We start from the raw sequence: 20374 nt of genomic DNA, 5'->3' as shown, positions 1-20374 counted from the left end.
AATTACATTTTACAGTCAATAAATGTAATGAGAGTGCAGAAAGGGAAAGTTAATTTGTCACTGGAATAATAAAAAATAGTGTTTTTAGCAAGTCTCGATTTGGGCCTTTGTGGAAATATAGGATTTAGATGTGTGGGAAATAGAAGAAATTTCTACGAAAGGTTCATGACATGATACAGGGTTCAGAGGCAAAAATGATAATGAAAAAATAGTTATTTACTACTATTTGTATTTTATTTACATATCTCATTTGAAAATCACAACAATCTTACATAAGGAATTACAATAATAATTTATTAGACACTTTCATCCTTACAGGTATGATTTGCTCAAAGTCATGTTACTGTTGGTTGTATGATGAGAAATCAGCCAGTCTGGATCCTGTTGCCAGTCCTGCTAACTCCCAAGTGATTTTGCCCCTTAGAAAAATAGGAATTACACAAATGATAAATGGTCTGTATTGTGACCAAGTGAGAAGTGGCAAAATCATGTGTGGATTATATGTGATACAGGTAGAGGAGCTTGGATTTGACCTTAAACTTGATAGGGAGTTATCCAAGTTTCTTATTTAGAAAAGTTGTGTGAAAGAAGAGTGTTGTAGAATACTGAATTCCAACATGGCCAGAACCACATGGCTTCTTAGAGAGTGATCCAGGTAGCAAAAGATATTATATTACATGGTGTTTCAATAAAGTAGTGTACAGACTCAACAGAATGACAAAGTTGCCAGAAATATCAACTGTGATGACCAACATTTGTATTTTTAGTCCTTGCATAATAATGAATGCTTATTATATGCCAAGTGTTTAAGTGACTTTCATTTATTAATTCATTTAATATTTTTGATAACCACGGGAGATATCATTACTCTCATTGTCCACATGAATAAACTGAGCCAGAGAGATCTGAAGTAACTTCCCAAGAATGCACCCTTACATGTGGAAAAGCTGGGGTTAAAAACCCAGGAGTTCTCATTCAGAAATCTGTATTTTTACCTACCAGTCTGCTGTCACATGAATGCTCTGCTAACTTTAGTTTGCGAAGTTGGTCCATTTCATAACCTATCTTATGACCTAAAATATTTAATTGTCCCCCAAGCCAGCATTCCCTGATGTCTCTTTGACAGAGCACTAGTCTTATAGAGTGTTGATAGGTATAATATAAAGAAGAAAAAAGTAGTTTGGGACAAATATGATTAAAAACACTTGATTAAATGTAGTTGAACAGTTTTCTTTATCTTAAGACCTGTCAGATCTTTGACCCTTTCAAGTGGGCACACTATGAATTTCCCAGGCCTTTGGAAATGCTGGTCTAAGTTAATATTTTCTGTAACTTTACTTCGGAATCATGCTGAGCAAGTATGAAATTAGAGGACATTTACGTTAAGATGGTATCAAGAGAAAGACATTTCAAAAATCATGTTCAATAAACTTTTTGAAATGTTCATAATGATGTGTTTTCATGGTCTCTTTATGATTTTTTGTTTATATACCAGCTTGGCTATTATATGTTCAGAAATGTTTAATATCTGTAGAGGTCTTTGGAATTACCAGTTTCCATCAATTAGAAGAGAAACTCAAGTTAATTTATTTGGGTTCAAAAAAGTAAATAACAGGCATTTTTTCATTTCATTGCCACTTGGTAATAATTTAATGAATGTCTTGCAGTGAGCTGAGCATTTCACACTGGTGTATTTTATTTTGATTTATTTATTTATTTTTTTTTTGGTCTAATTCTGGTCAAGTATTCACTCAGCTTTCATACTCACTTCTCCTTTTTAGCCAAAAACAGTCAGAGATGATGTTTGTGACTGTTCTATAACAGTGCTGGCTACTCAGAAACCCTGACTCCTTGAATCACCACATCCTCTTAACTAAAATATAAGATAACTTGCACTATTTGACTTATAAAACATAAGCATAAAGGCAAAGCAATTGTTGCAGGGATGGAGAAAAATACTATAGTGGTTGATAACCATAGATAGGCCTGTTTTCTATTATATATATTATATATAATATATATTAATTACATATTGCACAGTATTTACATTGAGAAAACATAAACTGTATCCAAGCTGTTTCAAGGTGCTTCTTAAATACTAAGTCTACATTTCTCTTTCAAAAGTTAAATTTAAATAATACTCCAAGAAAACCAAAAATGCAGTGTCACTCACCATATCATGGTCTGAAACGGGTCCGAAACTGGTGACGAAGATGTCAGTCTTCACTTCTGTGACACGCTCTAATGAAGCAGGAAATTGGGAGTGTGAGTGTCCATCAGCAGCCCATATTAGACCTCACCACCACACACTCACAACCAAATGGGAAATTCATTGACTTTGATTAGTTATTTCTAAAATTGGTCCACTGTGAAGTCCTGATAATTTACTGCTTACACATGAAATTTCACAGTTAGTATTTTTCAATGGAGAATGAATATGCCACTTTGAGAGGCAGAGACTATATGGAGAAGTCAGCTGCTGCTTAATGAATTTTTCAAGAATGGACACACCTAATGATACCAAGCCATTTCACATTGTAATGAAAATAGGTTAGCCCACAAATATGATTTTAACTTAAATATTCTTGCTTAGCTTGTCAGATCATCCTGGTATTTAGCCTACTCTTGGGAAGTATATAATATACTGCAGCAGGCTTTATTAACGCTTTAAAGACTCAAGGGTGTTTTTTTTTTTTTTTGAATGATTGCTTTGTTGCAATAAATTGTACCTGATTTATCCTGTTACTCCCTGGGAAAAACCTGGCAATCATACAAATACCTTCAGTTTTGAAGATGAGAACATCTTATGGCATTAAAAAATAATTTAATAGGTTCTATTTCAAGTTCAACAGGATTTTATTTTATTGATCTCTGATGGCATATATATCAACCAATAAACGATATTTATTGTAGCTTGGTGACAACTCAACACAGACATTTTCAAGGATATACAGCCACTCAAATGAAAAAAAAAAAGGAAAAATGTTGCTTATAGAAAAGGAAACAATTTTTTCTTATTAGGTGAGAAAGGAAAATATGACTGTCGTTTTCAACTTCAGTTCAGAGAAATAACAGTCCAGCATCTAAAAAATTAATGTCATTTATCATGCCTTTTTCTCTCTAGATTTGAGTATTAAAAAAAAAACATATAGTATATGCAATAGTGAATCTTTTGAAAATCAATAAACAGTATTTAATCCCACAGTAATTCCCTTGTAAATAGTTAACAAATTCCAGTATTAACTTTCTCTCAAAGAGTTCATGTTATATACTACACAAAATGTGGATTTCAAGTGATAAAATAATTTGAATATGAAAACAGGTCATTCAACAACTAATGCAATATATTTTACCTTTTTTAAAAAAAGATGTATTTATTCATGCATACAAGAACCAGGGTACAGGCCAGATATGTGGGAGGGTGAGAGGATTCACCAGAGACAGAGAGGGAAACAGAACAGGCAGATTGATGAAATACACTGCTGAGGGGAGTAGTGGGCAAGACAGAAGAGGTTTGCCGTGCTGTGTGGGTATCTCTCCGGCTGGCAGGGATCAAACCTGCGCTCCAGAGGCTGTGGACAGCTCCATAGCTCTGCGCTTAACCACCTGTGCCACCAGGGAGGCCCACCTTTTTTTTTTTTTTTTTTTTGCAAGCAATTTAATTGACTTCAGAATGCTTAAATGAGCACATTGACATAACAATAATCTGGGGTTTTCCCTTTAAAAACTTCAAAATGGAAGATATAGTTTGAGAGGGAATAAAATGTGCCTTAGAATTCATTTCCAGCCTCAGCTTGAATATTCAGTGGCTACTCTAGCTTTGGAGAACAGTTGTGAGCAATCAGGCTCAGCTATCTTCACCTTTGCTTCTTACCATTGTCCCTTTGTCACTCTTTCTACCAGTCAGTTCCCCAAGATTTTGTCTCACTCTATCACACACTCCATTTCCAAATATATTTCACTAGATTATGTTTTTCCCTAGTTTAAGCTGATAGTCCTTAAGACTCCATACCTCACACTTTATTAAAATTTCAGGCCTGACATTCAGTCGGAAAATAATAAATTGAAAATATATGGTATCGTCACAAAAGCTAGAATTTACCGTATTAATTAGGCTTGCTTTTGAGCTTTCTCTTTCAGCCTTTCCTTTTCTAGATCAAGTAAAGTAGGCACCACTGGGATTTTCTTGGATTTAATAAAATGTGCACTTATTATCATGAAAAGTACGAAAAGAAAGACAACAGGTAATAGATATATTTTCTTCCTAAATTCCTTTGCACTGGATATATCCCTTATTTAAAATAATAGTCTTATCTATAGATTAATTTCTTTTTTTAAAAGATTTATTTATTTATTTATACAAGTACTGGGTACAGCCAGAAGCATGGGAGGGTGAGAGAATTCACTATGGCCAGAGCGGGGAACAGAACAGGCAGAAGGACCGAAGTACACTGCTGAGGGGAGCAGCGGGCAGCAGGAGAGATCTGCGTGCCATAGATTAATTTCTTACAATTAAAGACACTTGAAGGAGCCTCTCTAGTGGTGCAAGGAGTTAAGTGTCAGCATTGTGAAGTGATCCACAGCTACTGTAGCACCAGTTTGATCCCTGGCCAGGGAGCTAACTAACATGGCTCAGCAGACCTCTCCCGTCTCATCTGCTGCTCCCCTCAGCAGTGTATTTCAGTCAATCTGCCTGTTCTGCTCCCCACTCTGCCTCTGGTGAATCCTCTCACCTCCCTCCCCCGCCCTGCACCTCTGGCCTACACCCCAGCTCTTGTGTGCATAAATAAATAAATATTAAAAAAAGACACTTTGAGGTGTATGATCAAGGAGAACTAATATCTAAATTTTCTTTTTACATAAGTATTAAAATAGATTTTCCAGTTATTTTGTTGTCAACTGGTGGACTCAACCTCATTTTATTTTCAAGGTTGAGTTTTGGTTCTCTTCCTATTATAAGATATAAGATACACGGTGATTGTTTTATGGAACTGAGTGAGATCTATGTAATTTAAATGGTATCTGTTTTTTATATTCATTTTTATCAAGGGTCTCTCATTAAATATATTCTTATTTGAAAAATATATGCTAATCCCTGCAAGCACACTTGCAGTGGTTGGCAGTATGGTAGAGGTTTTCTGGAATCCTTTTTACTAATGTCTGTTTCCTGTGTCGGGAAAGGAATAATTGCTGCACTTTAAGGGAACACTACAAGGTAGCCAACTATACAAAAAAATCGGCTTAATTTTTTTGGCACAGCCGATTGTATTATGGAGCATGATAATGTGTTGTGAGAAGTGAGATACCCACTTGCAAAATCTATGTGCTATTCCCTTCTGCACATTTAGATTGTTAGTAGATGCCTATGCTGTCTAAGCAACAAATTAAAAGACCAAAAAGCCAATTTAAAAAGATTACTGTACTAATCAATTGAAAGATAAAATGTTTAAGTTCACTGATTGCCATAAGGAATTGTTACTTTGCCCTAATAAGATTAAACATAAATAGAAAGTAATTCATATAAATGATTATAACCATGTGTTAAGTCTATTTCTTTAATCTTTCATCTATCCTTGCCCCTAAGTATGTTTACCATACCTATTCATCATCTTCAAGTGTCTCATCTTATTTTCAACTAATCACCGCCCTCAGATATTTCCCAAAACTCAGTGTTATTTTAAGACAACTTCTCACCATAACTATAATCAGACACATATCCTTAAAGAGTTTCTGATTTTTGCTCTCTGTTCATCCTCTTTCTCTTCCAAACATATTTCAAATCCTAAACTTCAGGTAGCAAAATTTCCACATCCTCAAACTGTGGCAGACCACAGTGCCTGCTACTGATGGGAGACTTGAGTGATGGCTTCAGAAGGGGAAGGGGCATAGGACATGAAGTTCTGCATACCATCTAGGACTTGGGTGAGGGGAGGAAAGATAACTAGAAGAAAACACTCACTTCCTATGCTTTCCCTTCTCACTTATTTCCCTTGCCAGTTAACACAAACACCTTTCTTTGATGTATCATGAGCAGTCAGTGAATATTCAGAAGGACAAAAAGTTTCCATTGTTGGAAAACTGTTTAAGGCCTCTTAGAAGATTTGTATTGAACACTGGCATGCTAATCATGTTTTAAGTAGATATGGTCAACTTTATTTACACCAGTATTTCCCACACTAATTTGTGAATGCTATTCTACACATTACAAAAAAAATCCAAAAAAACTCATAGAAAAAAAAAATCAGACTTGTGTTTACTAGAGGAGGAAACTGGATGGAGGGGGAATTGGAGGAAGATGGACTTCCCGTTCTAAGATTAAAAACTACTAGGAATGAAATGTACTATATGATGTACTATATGATGACGGTGGCTATCACTGCTTTATGATATGCAGGAAATTTGTTAAGAATAAATCTTAGGTGGACCTCCCCTGGTGGCGCAGTGGTTGAGCGAAGGGCTGCAAAGCTGCCAGCAGACTCTGCACGCTGGTTCGATCCCGGGCCACTGGCAAGGGTCCCACATGGTGCGCTGACCTTTCCTGCCGCCCAGTGCTCCCCTAAGCAGTGTTTTTCGTTGGTCTGCCTGTTCTGTTCCCTGCTCTGGCTCTGGTGAATTCTCTCACCCTCCCGTGCTTCTGCCTGTACCCAGTGCTTGTATAAATAAATAAATAAATCTTTAAAAAAAAAAAGTAAATCTTAGGAGATTTCATCACAAGGATTTTTTTTTTCCTTTTCTTTTTATTCTATCCATGTGATATGTTAGCTGATTTTGTGGTAATCATTTCATAACACATGTAAATCAAACCATCATGCCATATGCCTCAAACCTTAAATTTATTATGTAATAATTTTCAGTGTGTCTGTTATTACTGTTTTAAAATGAAATGTAGTTTCAAATTTATATACAAAACAGAATATTAAAAAAGCTTTAGGGTAGGCTTGAGTCCAATATAATACATTATGTTGTTTATTAAAAAATTAGAATATGCTGAAAACACCTTCATAGTAGTTTGGAAAATTCATAAAATTTGAAAAAAAAATTACTGGAAAACAATCATCCACATAAATCTAATATCTTAATGCCCTTACATATTTTTCTATTCAAATATATACTTAATGATTATCCCTAAACCTCATTTTCATTCAGCACAATTGCAATTAAAAATAAATAGACTCCTTTTACCAAAGATATGTCTTTCTCTACAGCCCATCAGAAATTCCCTTAGTGGTATGTGACACCATTCTTTTTTAAAACAGAAGGTTTATAACCCATAGTGTAAAGGTTCAAGATAGTCAGAGAATTATTGTGAATGAACTTCAGCCAAATTGTAAATAGTGGTATGGTTGACTTGCTTTATTGGTGAAGAAATGGTAGTTTGAAATCAAGACCTCTTTAGGCCTAGGACCAGGATTAAAAAGATGTGTTCTTATGTATGTGCTTTGGCTGAGATCTATGGAAACAGTTAAGGAAACTTTCTCTTTCCTAGTTCTGGAAAAATTCAGTCATTTCTTCCTCTTTTCCTCCAAGTTGAAATCCCTACAAGGTGGGGGGAGGGTATATATATATATATATGTGTATATGTTTTTATTATTTAAGGCACACTAGAATATCAGAATCTAATTCATATGCTCTAGTAAAATATTGTATTGACTTGGCAGTAGACTCTAAAGTGTTATTAGAAATACCTAGAAAGTACTCAGGCTTTTCTGTGGATCACCTGAAGGAAAATCAAGATATTTCTGTGCTTTGAAGTACTCTATTTAAGATGAGACATGAGTCAGGTACTTCTAATGAAGTTCAGTTCAGAAATTATTGACCTAACTGGAACTAAACATGAATGAGCCCCTTATGTAACTAGGAAATTGCATGAAAATGGAAATAAAATAATACAGATGGAATAAATGTTCATTAATCAAATATTTTCTTCATAATAATCCATAATGTCCAATGTATAAAATATCAGTAGATTCTTTAAAATTGGCACAAATTTTCATTAAAAATACGTGGAATAGAGTTATGCATGGGATTATGATGGTGATGATAAGTTATCACAGTGCTTGGGAATATTTTAAAATAGTACTTCAGTGAAAATGAAATTGTTGATGATAAATAAAAATCAGTCTTTATACAGGCAAAGTCTGAAAAGCTGAGCTTTAAATATGTACAAACATAAGTATATTTATACACAAATACACATACGTAAATGTATGCACATATATACACATTATATTATATACTCTATAAGTGCTAGATAGCAGTAGAGCTGTTACTACAGGGAATTTCCTATAATGTTGATATCCTGCTAGTAATTATTGAAATAACAGATGTTTTCAAGTGGTAATTCAGAAAGATGATTACTGCTTAAAGCACAAATGAGAAAAGCAGTGTAGTCTGATAAGTAGTAAGTTCACTGAACAAGATTCAAAACATTCAGGTTTTAAGTCTGATTTTTCTGGACAAATATTATGTGATATAGGCATGACCCTTTAATCTCTCTGAGGAACACATTGCATTGGAGTAAAGGTCAGACTGTGAAGTCAATATCTTTGAAAGATATTTGGGGTGGCACAGGGGTTAAAGACAGCACTATCAAGCTGTCACCAGCCACTGCAGCACTAGTTTGATCCCCAGCCAGGGAGCTACCCACATGGCACAACGGACCTCTCCTGTCTCACCCGCTGCTCCCTTCAGCAGTGTATTTCAGTAGATCTGCCTGTTCTGCTCCCCACTCTCACTGGTGAATCCTCTCACACATACACCCCGCACCTCTGGTTTACACCCCAGTTCTTGTATGCATAAATAAATAAGTCTTTAAAAAATTATATTTGTTGGGTGCATTAATTTACTCAACAAGTGTTTATTCAGCATTTTCTGTGTAATAGATAAGCATAGGCTGTTCCCGGTAGCAGTGATATATCAGCCAACAAAAGTGCAAATGTTCCTGATCTTCTAAAGCATATCTCATAGTTTCAAGGAAACATATTTTGGATAGATTAGAAGCATAGATAGATAGATAGATAGATAGATAGATAGATAGATAGATAGATAGATAGATAGATAGATAGATAGAGAGATAGAATTACATAGATAGTTATATACAAACATGTATGTATAAATTACACTAATAAGTTTCAGATGATTATAAATGTTTTTAAAGAATATCTTTTGAAGAGAAGACTTTGAACTCAGACCTAAAAGCTGAGAATAATTTTGTGAATGATAGATCTGGAGAAAGATGTTTCAAGGAGAGGAAAGAATAAGATCACAGGTAAGAATCAATGTTCTGTTTAAGTAATAGAAAGTCCAGTACATCTGGAATCTAGTGATACCGATGGTCACAGTACACAATGACCCTCTAGAGACCAGCAGGGCCACACCTAAAGAGCTTGTGCATTTCACGGAACAGTTGGCCCTTGTTGTAATGCAGCAGGAACACTTTCGGTAGTGAAGTGAAAGATTGTTAGTTGCAGTTTAAGAGAGTTGATGTTGTGTGAATAAAGGATTGTAAGAGTGTAATAAAAATATAGAAGGACTCAGCTGTGAAGAATTATATGCAGTGTTTTATTAGGCAGTCACTCTATGGAGACTAAATGGACTGGCATTAGTCATGATAATAAAGTTTATCTTAAAACCCCACTTTGAAACAGTCCTGTTTGGAAATTGAAAGGATCCTGGGCTCCTGACATCAGTATCCATGGTACTCCCGGGTTACAGAGTGTTTCATCTCTCTGCCTCTCTGCCTCAAGCAATGTGTTTACTCCATATCCTTCATTTCTGTTCCCTTAATTTTTTGTAATAGTAAGTTTCTCCTGAATATGTAGAACTCCTTAATTATGGCTAGGCTAAGCTATTAAGTCTGGTCATGAGTTAGAAAGCCACATTTCAGGGTGTCTAACCAGTCCCTCATCTTTTTGTGTTTCAGACGCCCAGAACTCAGGTGATACAAGGATCTCCCAGGGTGGAAAAGGTAAAATTTTACTGCATTTTCACTGAGAATTTTCTCCCTTATATTGTGATTCTATAGAGGAGAGTGATATTGTTCCTCTAGAGGAAGGGGTTTCTATTAGTCTATGTAAGTCTTGATAAAAATTATAAAATATGCAGTATTTTCAAAGGATCATATTTGTTATTCCCATTATAGCATGTTAGGTGTGAAAATATTAATACACAGTCTTGGAGGGATATGCCATCTACTTAGGCCTTTGATTCCTCTTAATATTTCCAAAATATCAAAGTCCAGAATTATTAACAATAACATTGTCATCTCAAAAGCATGATACTAGTTTTCAAATAAAAAATTCAAATTCTACCTGAAAAGAAAGCAATCATTTATAGAAAACATTTTAAAAAATATAATCCACATTGGTTCTGGAATCAACATGGGAAGTGGATAAAAAGGTCCAAAATAGCTGCACAAAAAATAAACTGCAGCTGTTTCATCATAATTTTGCCTTTATGACTGAAACACAGTCTCGGTGGTTATACTTTATCTTAGGAAATTCTTGGCACTGATCAGGTAGAGATTTATATACAGGAGAAAATATAAGCATAGGAAGTTTCTAAGCATACTACGACTTTCCTTTGGACATCTAGGTTAGACTCACTAGGTAAGCTGGCTTCGTGAGCTTCCTGGAGAGCCTTGGCCAGTAAAGGTTAAGGGGTGCTCTGGGGTCATCTTACCAATTCAGTTGCTCTTGGGTTTTTGATAACTGCATTTTCTCCAAAGTTCTACAGAATTATGGAATATCTAAATAGAATATTTCTGTTCAAATGAACTGCATTATGCCAAAATCTGAGCATCTGCTGCACACCTTGCTTTAAGGAACCAGATAAAACTACAGCAAATTCAAAAAGAAAGGTTTCAGATTAGAATTTCAAAAGGGAATATGAAAAATCATTCTCTGGTAAAGTAAACGTAATAACAACAGCACAAAAATGATTGAATAAACCTCTTTTTGGTATTGTCAGTAACTCAGAATCTTTAGTTAAAACTATGACAATGTGATAGAAATATCTTGTTCTCTACATTTTTAAGCTCTGTCCTTTTAATATAAATATAAAATGTGTTTCAGTTTCAGTTGAATATGAATAAAATGGTTCTCTCTGATCTCAACATTGCATAGGATGCAAAAATATAATAATAAAATATAACGTGACTATCAGCTACCTTATAATTTTGAGATACAACAATGTTGAAATTTAAATAGGATAAAATTATACTGCTTTCTCTAACCTCTAGTCACCTAAATTTTACAAAGTCACACAAAATTTCATAAAAATTAATATGCTTTTCATTTTACATGAATACTCTTAGTTTTTCCTTACTTATTTTGTTATGAACACAACCCAAGATCCCAAGGAGTCAACACCACTTGGCCAACAGCATGCATATCCAACCCAGCTTCTTTGGAGATGCTTATATTTGAAAGCTGAGCTATTCAGAAAGTCAAAGAGGTCTTATACAGACATAAAAAGTCCAAAATTAGGGAAGTTATAAAAATAAGGAAAAAGTCTGTTTTGAAGCATAGATTGATAAATAACGTGTTGATACTAAATACCTTGAGAAAAAGTGTTGGTTATAATCCAATCCAAACACTCCTCTAGCTGATTAAGTAAAATCTAAAATGAACAACAAACAACCCAAACTGATAACACTTTCAGAAAGAGAAGAAAAGCCTAACTAAATATCTGTTAAGGTTATAGTAAGGATACCCTCCTTACAACCTACCTATTTATTTATTTACTTCTCTCCCTATCTGTCTGGGTTTGTCACATGATTACTGCACATTCATCTCTCCTTGCCTTCATTGTCTATATAGTTTGATGATAAAAATCTTTGAGAAACCTTCATCATCCTATATTTTTTTGAGACTAAATTTAAGGCAAAATTTAGAGATTATATTGCTAGAAAATACCTTCAGCAAGGAGGGAGAGAATGAAAAATTTTGTAATTCCTTTAAAATGTGGACCCATTACAGTCTCATTCCTTCTGCACTATCCTGTTTGAGTTCCATTTAAAAATGGCTTTGCCCTAATCTGTTTTGCAAGGAGTGCAATGAAGTTGTTTATAGAAGGAAATGTCTTTTGTAAGCTAGATCTGTGAGAATGAGCCAGTGAGCAGAAGGAAGGGTCAACCTTCAGCTTGGTGCATGTCACAGACAATAAACTATCTGACATCAGCCTAGCTCACCAGGGGGTTTGTCATGTCTTCAGTGAAGGCTAGACTGTAGATATGGTAGGACAAAAGGGAAGGGAAAGATGGCACTGGAAGTGCATCCCTTGTCCTTAGAAACTTGAAATCCTCCTTCTAAATGAAATTCTAGATCTATGTTTAGTGGTTGCTTTGCCCCTATGCCACTATGTTGATGGCTGAAATTTTACCAAGACAGATGCAGCTCAGAGAAGGAGGAACATTTATTGTTTTAGAAAGCTGGAGAAATACAGGCTTCTTCAGTTTATTATAGACACAGTCATTAAGGAGCAACATTGAAAAATTGAAAATTGTACCTTTTCAGAGTCTTTGATTTATTTTTTTTTAAGATTTTTTTTTTTAATAGAGGCATGTTTTTCTTTATTTGTTTGCTTGTTTGTTTTTTTTTGTTTTGTTCACACATGCACTGGGTACAGTCAGAGGCGCGGGAGGGTGAGAGAATTCACCAGAGCGGGGAGCAGAGCAGGCAGAAGGACCGAAGTACACTGCTGAGGGGAGCAGCGGGTGGCAGGAGAGGTCTGCGCACCATGTGGGACCCTCCTCCGGTGGCCGAGGAGCAGCCGGGGATTGAACCGGCGCCGCAGAGGCCGCGGGCAGCTTCGCAACCCAGCACTCTACTGCTGCGCCACCGGGGAGGCCCCAGAGTCTTTGATTTAAAATAAAAAGCATAATGAACAATTTAATTTTTCTATACCATCCATGTTTTAGGCAAGATCCTTACAAAAACACTCTTCAGCCCATCCCATGGCTTCAAGAAAAAAAAAAAAGCCCTTAAATTGATTTTAAATTAGAATCAATTTTGATTTGTATTTTCTGGCTACAAACTGTTTCATTTCAAGGCTACTTAAAGGTTTCTTCATGAATTTTGCAGTTGAATGTGGTCAAGCAGTTATTCTCTTTACATTCCTGAGTAGACTATATTAAATTATTAGAATCACATACATTCTAGTTCTTTTATCTCCTCTAGCTTTGGGAGGGATAAAATCCCTTCCAGAATGTCTCTCTTATATGTTTTCATTTTATTTTCACTTTCTCAATATTGCTCTTGGCCCTGGTAGTCTTTTGAAATAGTGTTAAGATATCTGCAAACTAATTTTTATCATCTGGATGACCACATTATATATTTTTCATCATAATTTGTGGATACACTATGTATATCTCCAAAGAATGATGCTATCCCTTCTAATATGTGTGTATTTCTCAAAAACAGGTCATGATGAATTTGCACATGCAAGAGTTTCTTATATTAATCACAAGTCTTGGCTTATCACATGTCTTTATTTTCTGTATATTCAGAACAAAATGTCCCTGCTTTCTACACAATGTTATTGTTTTCATTAAACAAGACTGTCCTATAAAGAGAGTGGACCCCTTTCTCTTGTAAGATGCTATCACACTGTGATCATGAACCTACTTAGAGGACGCTTTTACACCATTATAAGCTCATGATACTCTTTCCAGTTTTTCCTCTACATAGTCTTTTCCTCTAAAGGCAAACAGGGCATGTCTTTAAAAAAAAAAAAAAGGTTCATTTTTACAATGAGAACTCCAAAAGTCTATGGTAAAAAATGAAATGAAATAACTTGCAGAAAAATATGTATTAGAAATTTTCAATTTTAACATGGTTTTAACAATTTTCTCTAATTCTGCAACTAATTATAATTTTTAGATACCTAAAAATTATATTTGATGTTTTAAAGTTTTCTAAAGGCAACCATTCTCGAAATATACTTAAAAATGATTCTGAAGATATGTGTAACAAACACATGCCACTATATCCTATAGGGCCAAAACCACACTCCAAAATTTAAAAAAAAAAAATTAACTTAGTATTAAAGCTTTTTTATAAATCTCTAGTCAGTCATAATCAATTGCATTATATTTCTGGGTGATGCATAAAATAGAACCAGAGAAAAATATTTGAACTAATTTGTCTTAATATCTATTATATTCTCAAAATGACTGTTTCCAGGAGTCAGAAATATCAAAAAAATCATCTTCAACAAAGACTAATGCACACTCATTCTTGTAAATTTTCTTAAATCCTTCAGTTCTCTATTACTACGGCATATTATATCTATTTCAACTAAAAGGAAATGTCTATTTTTGACCTGCTACTATTTGTGTTCTTTAAATGCATGTCTAATTTTCTTATTTGGGGAGAATTAAATAGATAACAAAAGTAGAGTTTGCCAAAATTGTCATGATTCACTACTTCTATTAACAAATTACCATTATGTCCTATCTTGAAAATTAGCTCTTCAACCATTCCTAGTCTACATTATACATCCTTAAGGTCTATAGCTTTCCAAAACCTAGGCATGTATGTGAAGAGTAGATAAAATGTTTTCTGCTTAGCCTATATTTCATTTAAAATTCAATATACCCATTTATTAAGGTTTTATTATATGCAATTAAGTGTAAAGGAGCAGTCACAAATGTGTTACTGTATTCCAAACATCCAAGCAGTAATACAACCACACAGCTGGTCATTAAAGAAAGTGTGTGGGGCCTCCCTGGTGGCGCTGCAGTTGAACGCTGGGTTGCGAAGCTGCCCGCAGCCTCTGCAGCGCTGGTTCGATCCCCGGCTGCTCCCCGGCCACCAGAGGAGGGTCCCACATGGCGCGCAGACCTCTCCTGCCACCCGCTGCTCCCCTCAGCAGTGTACTTCGGTCCTTCTGCCTGCTCTGCTCCCCACTCTGGCTCTGGTGAATTCTCTCACCCTCCCGCGCTTCTGACTGTACCCAGTGCTTGTATGTATAAATCAATCAATAAATCTTTAAAAAAAAAAAAAAAGAAAGTGTGTGCACGTGCATATGTAAAATTCCTTAACAAATTGAAAACTATGCACAGCACTTACAGAGGATACTCACATTAACATATTACAGTCTTAAATTAAATTCCCTCTAATAGAGTGAAGAGTAGGTTTTTGGATGTGACATTCTGCTGATATTGCAGGGATTGATATCATGGAGCAGAGAGGAGAATAATAAAAGAATAAGAGACATTCCCTTCAACACTTCCAAAAGTTTTGTTTTATGAAAGTTGTATCACCATTCTGACCTTTTCTTCTATTTCTACATTTCTCCCCTACTTACAGTCTTTGTAATTTATTTTAAACTTTATTAATTAAGAACATTTTCTTAAAACCAATTGAAACATTTAGATATATACCAACATTATATTAATATATTGCATGCACAATTTTATCATCCATTTTGTGGCCAATAAATATTATTCCTTAAATATTTGTCTAAAAAGTCAGTAAAGATAAGTTTGGGTAGACTATAAACCCAAATATAAACCCAAAGAAATTTGTATAGCATGTCCTAAAATTAATGTTTGAAATTGACCAGAAAGGACACCTAATAAGACCATTGACAGATATTTGAGCAGTATCTTTGACAAAGCAGTTTCCTTAAATCTGAGCCACTAGTGGCACCTGACATCCTCAACAGAGGTGCAAAATGCCATCCACTTGATTACATTACCCAAAGTAGTAATACAAAGTGACCCTAAATCCATGTTAGCATTAATTGGTAATCAAAATTCGAATTATTAAGCTTCTTATTCTTTGTACATCTTTGCTGTCTTAATATCGTCATTTAATTATAATTTAAATATTGCAATTGATTAGTTTCTACAAATGCTTCCGGAAAAATACAACATTAATTACAACTGGGAGTCATAACCTTGGTTTCCTATGTTACTTTGAATGAATTTATTTCCTTGCTTAAACTTATTTTGCTCTGAGATCATTATTTGTTTAGGCTCCATTAGTTTTTATTTAAATAAGGTAGCTTGATTATCTTATCCAAGGACTATTCAATAAGTGTGTAATATTTTACTATTAAGTGCTGTCTTCCAAGTGGAAATTCATTAATATAATCAATTAACTAGTATACAAAGAAAAATCAAATTTTACTACAAAAATCAGGGTTGAAGTTTGAGTACATGGTTAAAAAATTCATTTCATCCCAGAGGTGGTGGCATTCTAGCACAAAATAGTAGGTCAGTATGTGATATTCCAAAATAAATGTTTATAACAACAAATTCAAAGATATTCTACTTGAATTCAATGCAGACACAGCAAAGCCAAATCAAAAAGATACAGTTTTTCGGCAACGGGAAATATTACACCCATTTTCCTCAGTGTAATAAAATCATTACACATAATGTAATTGTCAAGTAAATGTAACTTTTTTTTCATGGCATTAGGAGAAGTGTGTATCTGCCTTTTACTAAATATGGATATGTGCATGAAACTATCAGGATGAATTTAATTTACATTGCACAATCTATTAAAAATAGGGTTAGTTATTAAACTGCATGCTGCCATTCTTACTACTTTACCATTTAGAAGGAAAGCAGGCTTTAATACTTTGTTCTAAAATAAAAATACAGTAATACAACCCACCTCCCAATCCTGGTCTCAGGCGATTGTCATAACCATCTAGGAGTCGGTCCAAAATTCTGGTGAAAACAGTAGTATTGTCTTTGAGTTCATCTTGTAATGACTGTTGTCCATAACTGAAAAAGACATGGGGGGAGGCGATATCTATATTATTCATTTCAACGTTTTAAAAATAAAGCCTGCTCCAGATTTTTCTACTTTGCTTTCTATTGAAACTTAATTTGAATATTCTTTCTGTAAAGTTAAAAAATGTAATGCTTTAAATTTTACAATTTTGTCATATTTTTTCTCTTAGACAATAAGGTTTTTAACATTTCTAACTATGGAAGGAAAATTATAGGAAATGAGTTTTGTCTCTAATTTTGTATTTCTCAGTATGTACGCAGTGCAGTAATGCATGTCTTCATGGAGCAAGCAAAAAGTTAATGCATGGTAGGATAAAGAAGAAATCTGGAAAACGTCTCTCTCCCAAAAATATATGTTTGTGAACTACCAAAATCACTAATAGTTTTGTTTTCATTAAATTTAACATGTGGCTTAAGCTTAAGGTTTTATCTACTAATGTTCTTCCCCACTTTATATATAGGCACTTTGTTATTTAATGTTTTCTCAAGATATTTAAATGAGAAAAATGGATAAAATGTGTTACTTGGTATTATTATTACATTTGCACATTGGTGCAAATTCATTCCATTTAGAGTTTATGAAAACAGATTTTATAATCTGTCTACTCAAACCTCTAATAAATTGAAATTTTGTTGTGTCTGATCTTAGAAGTAAAAGATACCTTCAAAAACTGTGGCTCAGTATTTTCTTAATTTGTAGCTTTTTAAGCTGTAGTGCCAATTTAGGGTTTTGTTTAAGGAACACAGCTAGACCCCAGTTTTCTTCAACTTTTAGTCTAAAACTTTATTTCCATCTTTCTATATTGGGGTATTGTTTCTTTATAAATCTCTCTAGTTTACGTGTAGTTTTAGCCCTCATTAGTTCTAGTTTTTAGTTTCAATTATGTAGTGACCACAGTTCAAATGTCGCGGGTTTCTCCCATCAATGTCATTTTATCTATCCTTGATTCACATGGTATGTAATGCTTAGTATGCACCTCCAAAATTCTTTGAAGAAAGAGTTTCTGTCATAGGATGGATCATACTCACTGATTGATTTCAATGACTGCTTTGACTGAGTGGGGAAAAAAAAAGGCATACAGGGTGTAAACTAAGATACTGCCACAAAATATCACTTTCTCACATTCTAGTGAACATGCTTTTGATTCACTTGCGTTTTTATATTATAACTAAATCTAAGAACAATAGTGACATTTGAAACCAGGATTTGACAGGAGTAAGAAAAAAAATCAAAGTATTTCAAAAATAAACACAATTTTGTAGGTAATTTTATACTGGCAAAATGCAATGGCCATTTTTCTGATAAAATTTAAATTTAATAAATTTATGTTAGCTAAAACTATTCACAATATTAAACATGAAATACACCTCTATAAAACAAATTTTCATACTCCTAATTTCAACATCAATACTATGCATAATGAAGGTTTACTCTCCTTTGGCAAAATTAAGCATCTTGCTGGTTTTTGAAATCAAATTTTCAATGAGCTCTGTCTTCCAGGGTGTCTCATTAGCAGATGACACCAATAAAGCAAAATATCCTATTCTGAGTGCAATTATTTATAAAAACTTGTTGTCACAAACCATGTATTGTGCATGCATCTTTCAAGGATATTGGAAGGTCATCTTGATAAAGGTGGAAAAGAAATGCTAGCACACCTTAAGTTGTGAGGAGAACCTGATCAAGTAGTCTGAGGAAGAAAGGAGTGAAATAAGAAGTGGGGCCAGATGAGGTGGTATGACATGAAGGACTACAATTAAATTGTTAATATAATGGCTAGAATATGGAGCTGTCTGTTACCTTTGCCTGCAGGCCCTTTGCTTACACAATATATGTCAAATTAAGGAAATGGCTTTTTCCTGGTTTTATCTCATAGATGCTGCATTCCAGCCATTTACATTGGAATACAAAGGTCAAAAGGACTTCCCTCTCCCCCTCCCAGAAAACCAGCTCCGCTTTTCCACTTGCAATCGCTAATCTTTCCTTGAGGTGATTTTATAACCCAGTTGTTCTTCATCTTTACTTCTAACTTACGATGTCAACTGTAATTGTCAGAGAAGAACCTTAGGACAAAGATCAAGATTATTTATTTGGTATTAAGCACTCATGCCAATGTAATGTTTCCTAAACTGAATGTACGATTTGAAGAGAAATGTCAGTTACAGTACCTGATTTTGATTCCATATGAACCACTATATAGTAAAACACTGTGCACTAACTCCATCTACAGGTCATTACAATAGTAACACTTCATATAATTTTTCAAAAGCAGGGAAGAATTTTTAACTCCTAAGATTAAGAGTATCTGGCCATAATGCATTTCCTGTTCATCTGGCAGTGGTTATTCACCACACACAATAGCCAAAAAAATAATAACGGATAACTTTTCAGTTTAAGAAATCCTCCTAAATTCACATCTTTCCAGACTTTTCCATTTTTCTGCTTCATCTCATAAGGGTTCACTTTCCATTTCATCTTGATGACTCTTAAGTTTTTATAATAGGCTAAGACTTATTTATCAGCCATAGGAGTGGACTACACTAGAAATGTAAAAGATAAAAAATAATCTGAATTGTTTGGTCATTTACATCATTACCATTGTAATATGTTTGTAGGCTTGATTTGATCATTAGTAAATATTTTGAGTATGGGTAAGCTTATTACTACATTTTTCTTAGAACTTATACCAGAGTTAGTTATGCATAAATGAAGTTCAATTTTTATCTAATGTTTTTAAATAGATGTCTGGTATAGTCTACCTCTGTTGGTTACATAAAAAATGGTTTCAAAACATGAAATTCACATTTATAGAGACTTGGAGTTTCAAATTTCAAATATTATTTTAAACTTTCCACTTCTAAGTGACACTGTCATAGGATGCAAACATCAACTGGGGTCACTTTTGCTATGAATTAGGAGACCGCAAGTTTGGTTAAGTTACCACTGAACAGTGAGAAGTTCAATTTAAGACATAGATGTTAAAGTAATACACTCCTTAACAAAGGCATGTTAAGTGTATTCTAACGAACATTCAAATAAGATGATTATTTATTTTTCATATATTTCTTCTTTATTCTTAGCTGGAATTTTATTGCAGTTAAGTTTTTTGAATTCCCTTAGTCATGAATTCATCCAAGGACAGTTTTCTTCCCCCTGATAGAATATATGAAAAGTTTCAGAAATTCTCATGCAGATTTAAAATAAATTGTCCCCACCTTCTTCCAGTCACTGTGCTCAGAAGGAGGGTCCAGGCCCAAAGATAATCAGAGAGACCGAGACTTCTCTTCATGGCGGGCTAGTGCAGCTGAAAAGTAGAACAAGTAGAGATCAATGTTTCTTGCAAGAAACATCAGGTTATAACCACTAGGGCTGACTGAGGCAGTTCAGATGAAGCTTTGAAGTCAGGAAATGACCTCACTGGGATATGACACCTCATTGGAAGCAATGGAAACCTAGACCATCCATTCTCTACTTTCCCTTCAATTTCTCCATTCAGAAATATTTTGGTGTCTTAATATTGCCTGTAAAAGAATACAAGTTAAAATGCTTTCAGGTGACAATGTTGCTTAACATAAAAACTGTGAGTTTTTTCCCCCCCCTCTAGGTTTCATATTTCCAGTATA

General features: G+C 34.4%; 1 protein-coding gene across 1 annotated transcript in view; it reads right to left on the bottom strand.

The window, feature by feature from the left end:
- GABRA1 (gamma-aminobutyric acid type A receptor subunit alpha1) overlaps positions 1 to 20040 on the bottom strand; it is a gene marked incomplete at both ends in the record, with an annotated part of 56773 nt that extends 36733 nt beyond the window's left edge. The window contains 3 exons of the mRNA XM_084243357.1: positions 2174 to 2241; positions 16629 to 16741; positions 19967 to 20040. Coding sequence (XP_084099483.1) covers positions 2174 to 2241; positions 16629 to 16741; positions 19967 to 20040 — 255 coding nt within the window. The remainder of the gene's footprint in view (positions 1 to 2173; positions 2242 to 16628; positions 16742 to 19966) is intronic.
- Positions 20041 to 20374: the final 334 nt, after the last annotated feature.

The sequence above is a fragment of the Talpa europaea genome (genome assembly GCF_964194135.1).
Source record: "Talpa europaea genome assembly, chromosome: 9".
Classification (NCBI taxonomy): Eukaryota; Metazoa; Chordata; class Mammalia; order Eulipotyphla; family Talpidae; genus Talpa; species Talpa europaea.
This window is presented reverse-complemented; position numbering and strand designations above follow the sequence as displayed.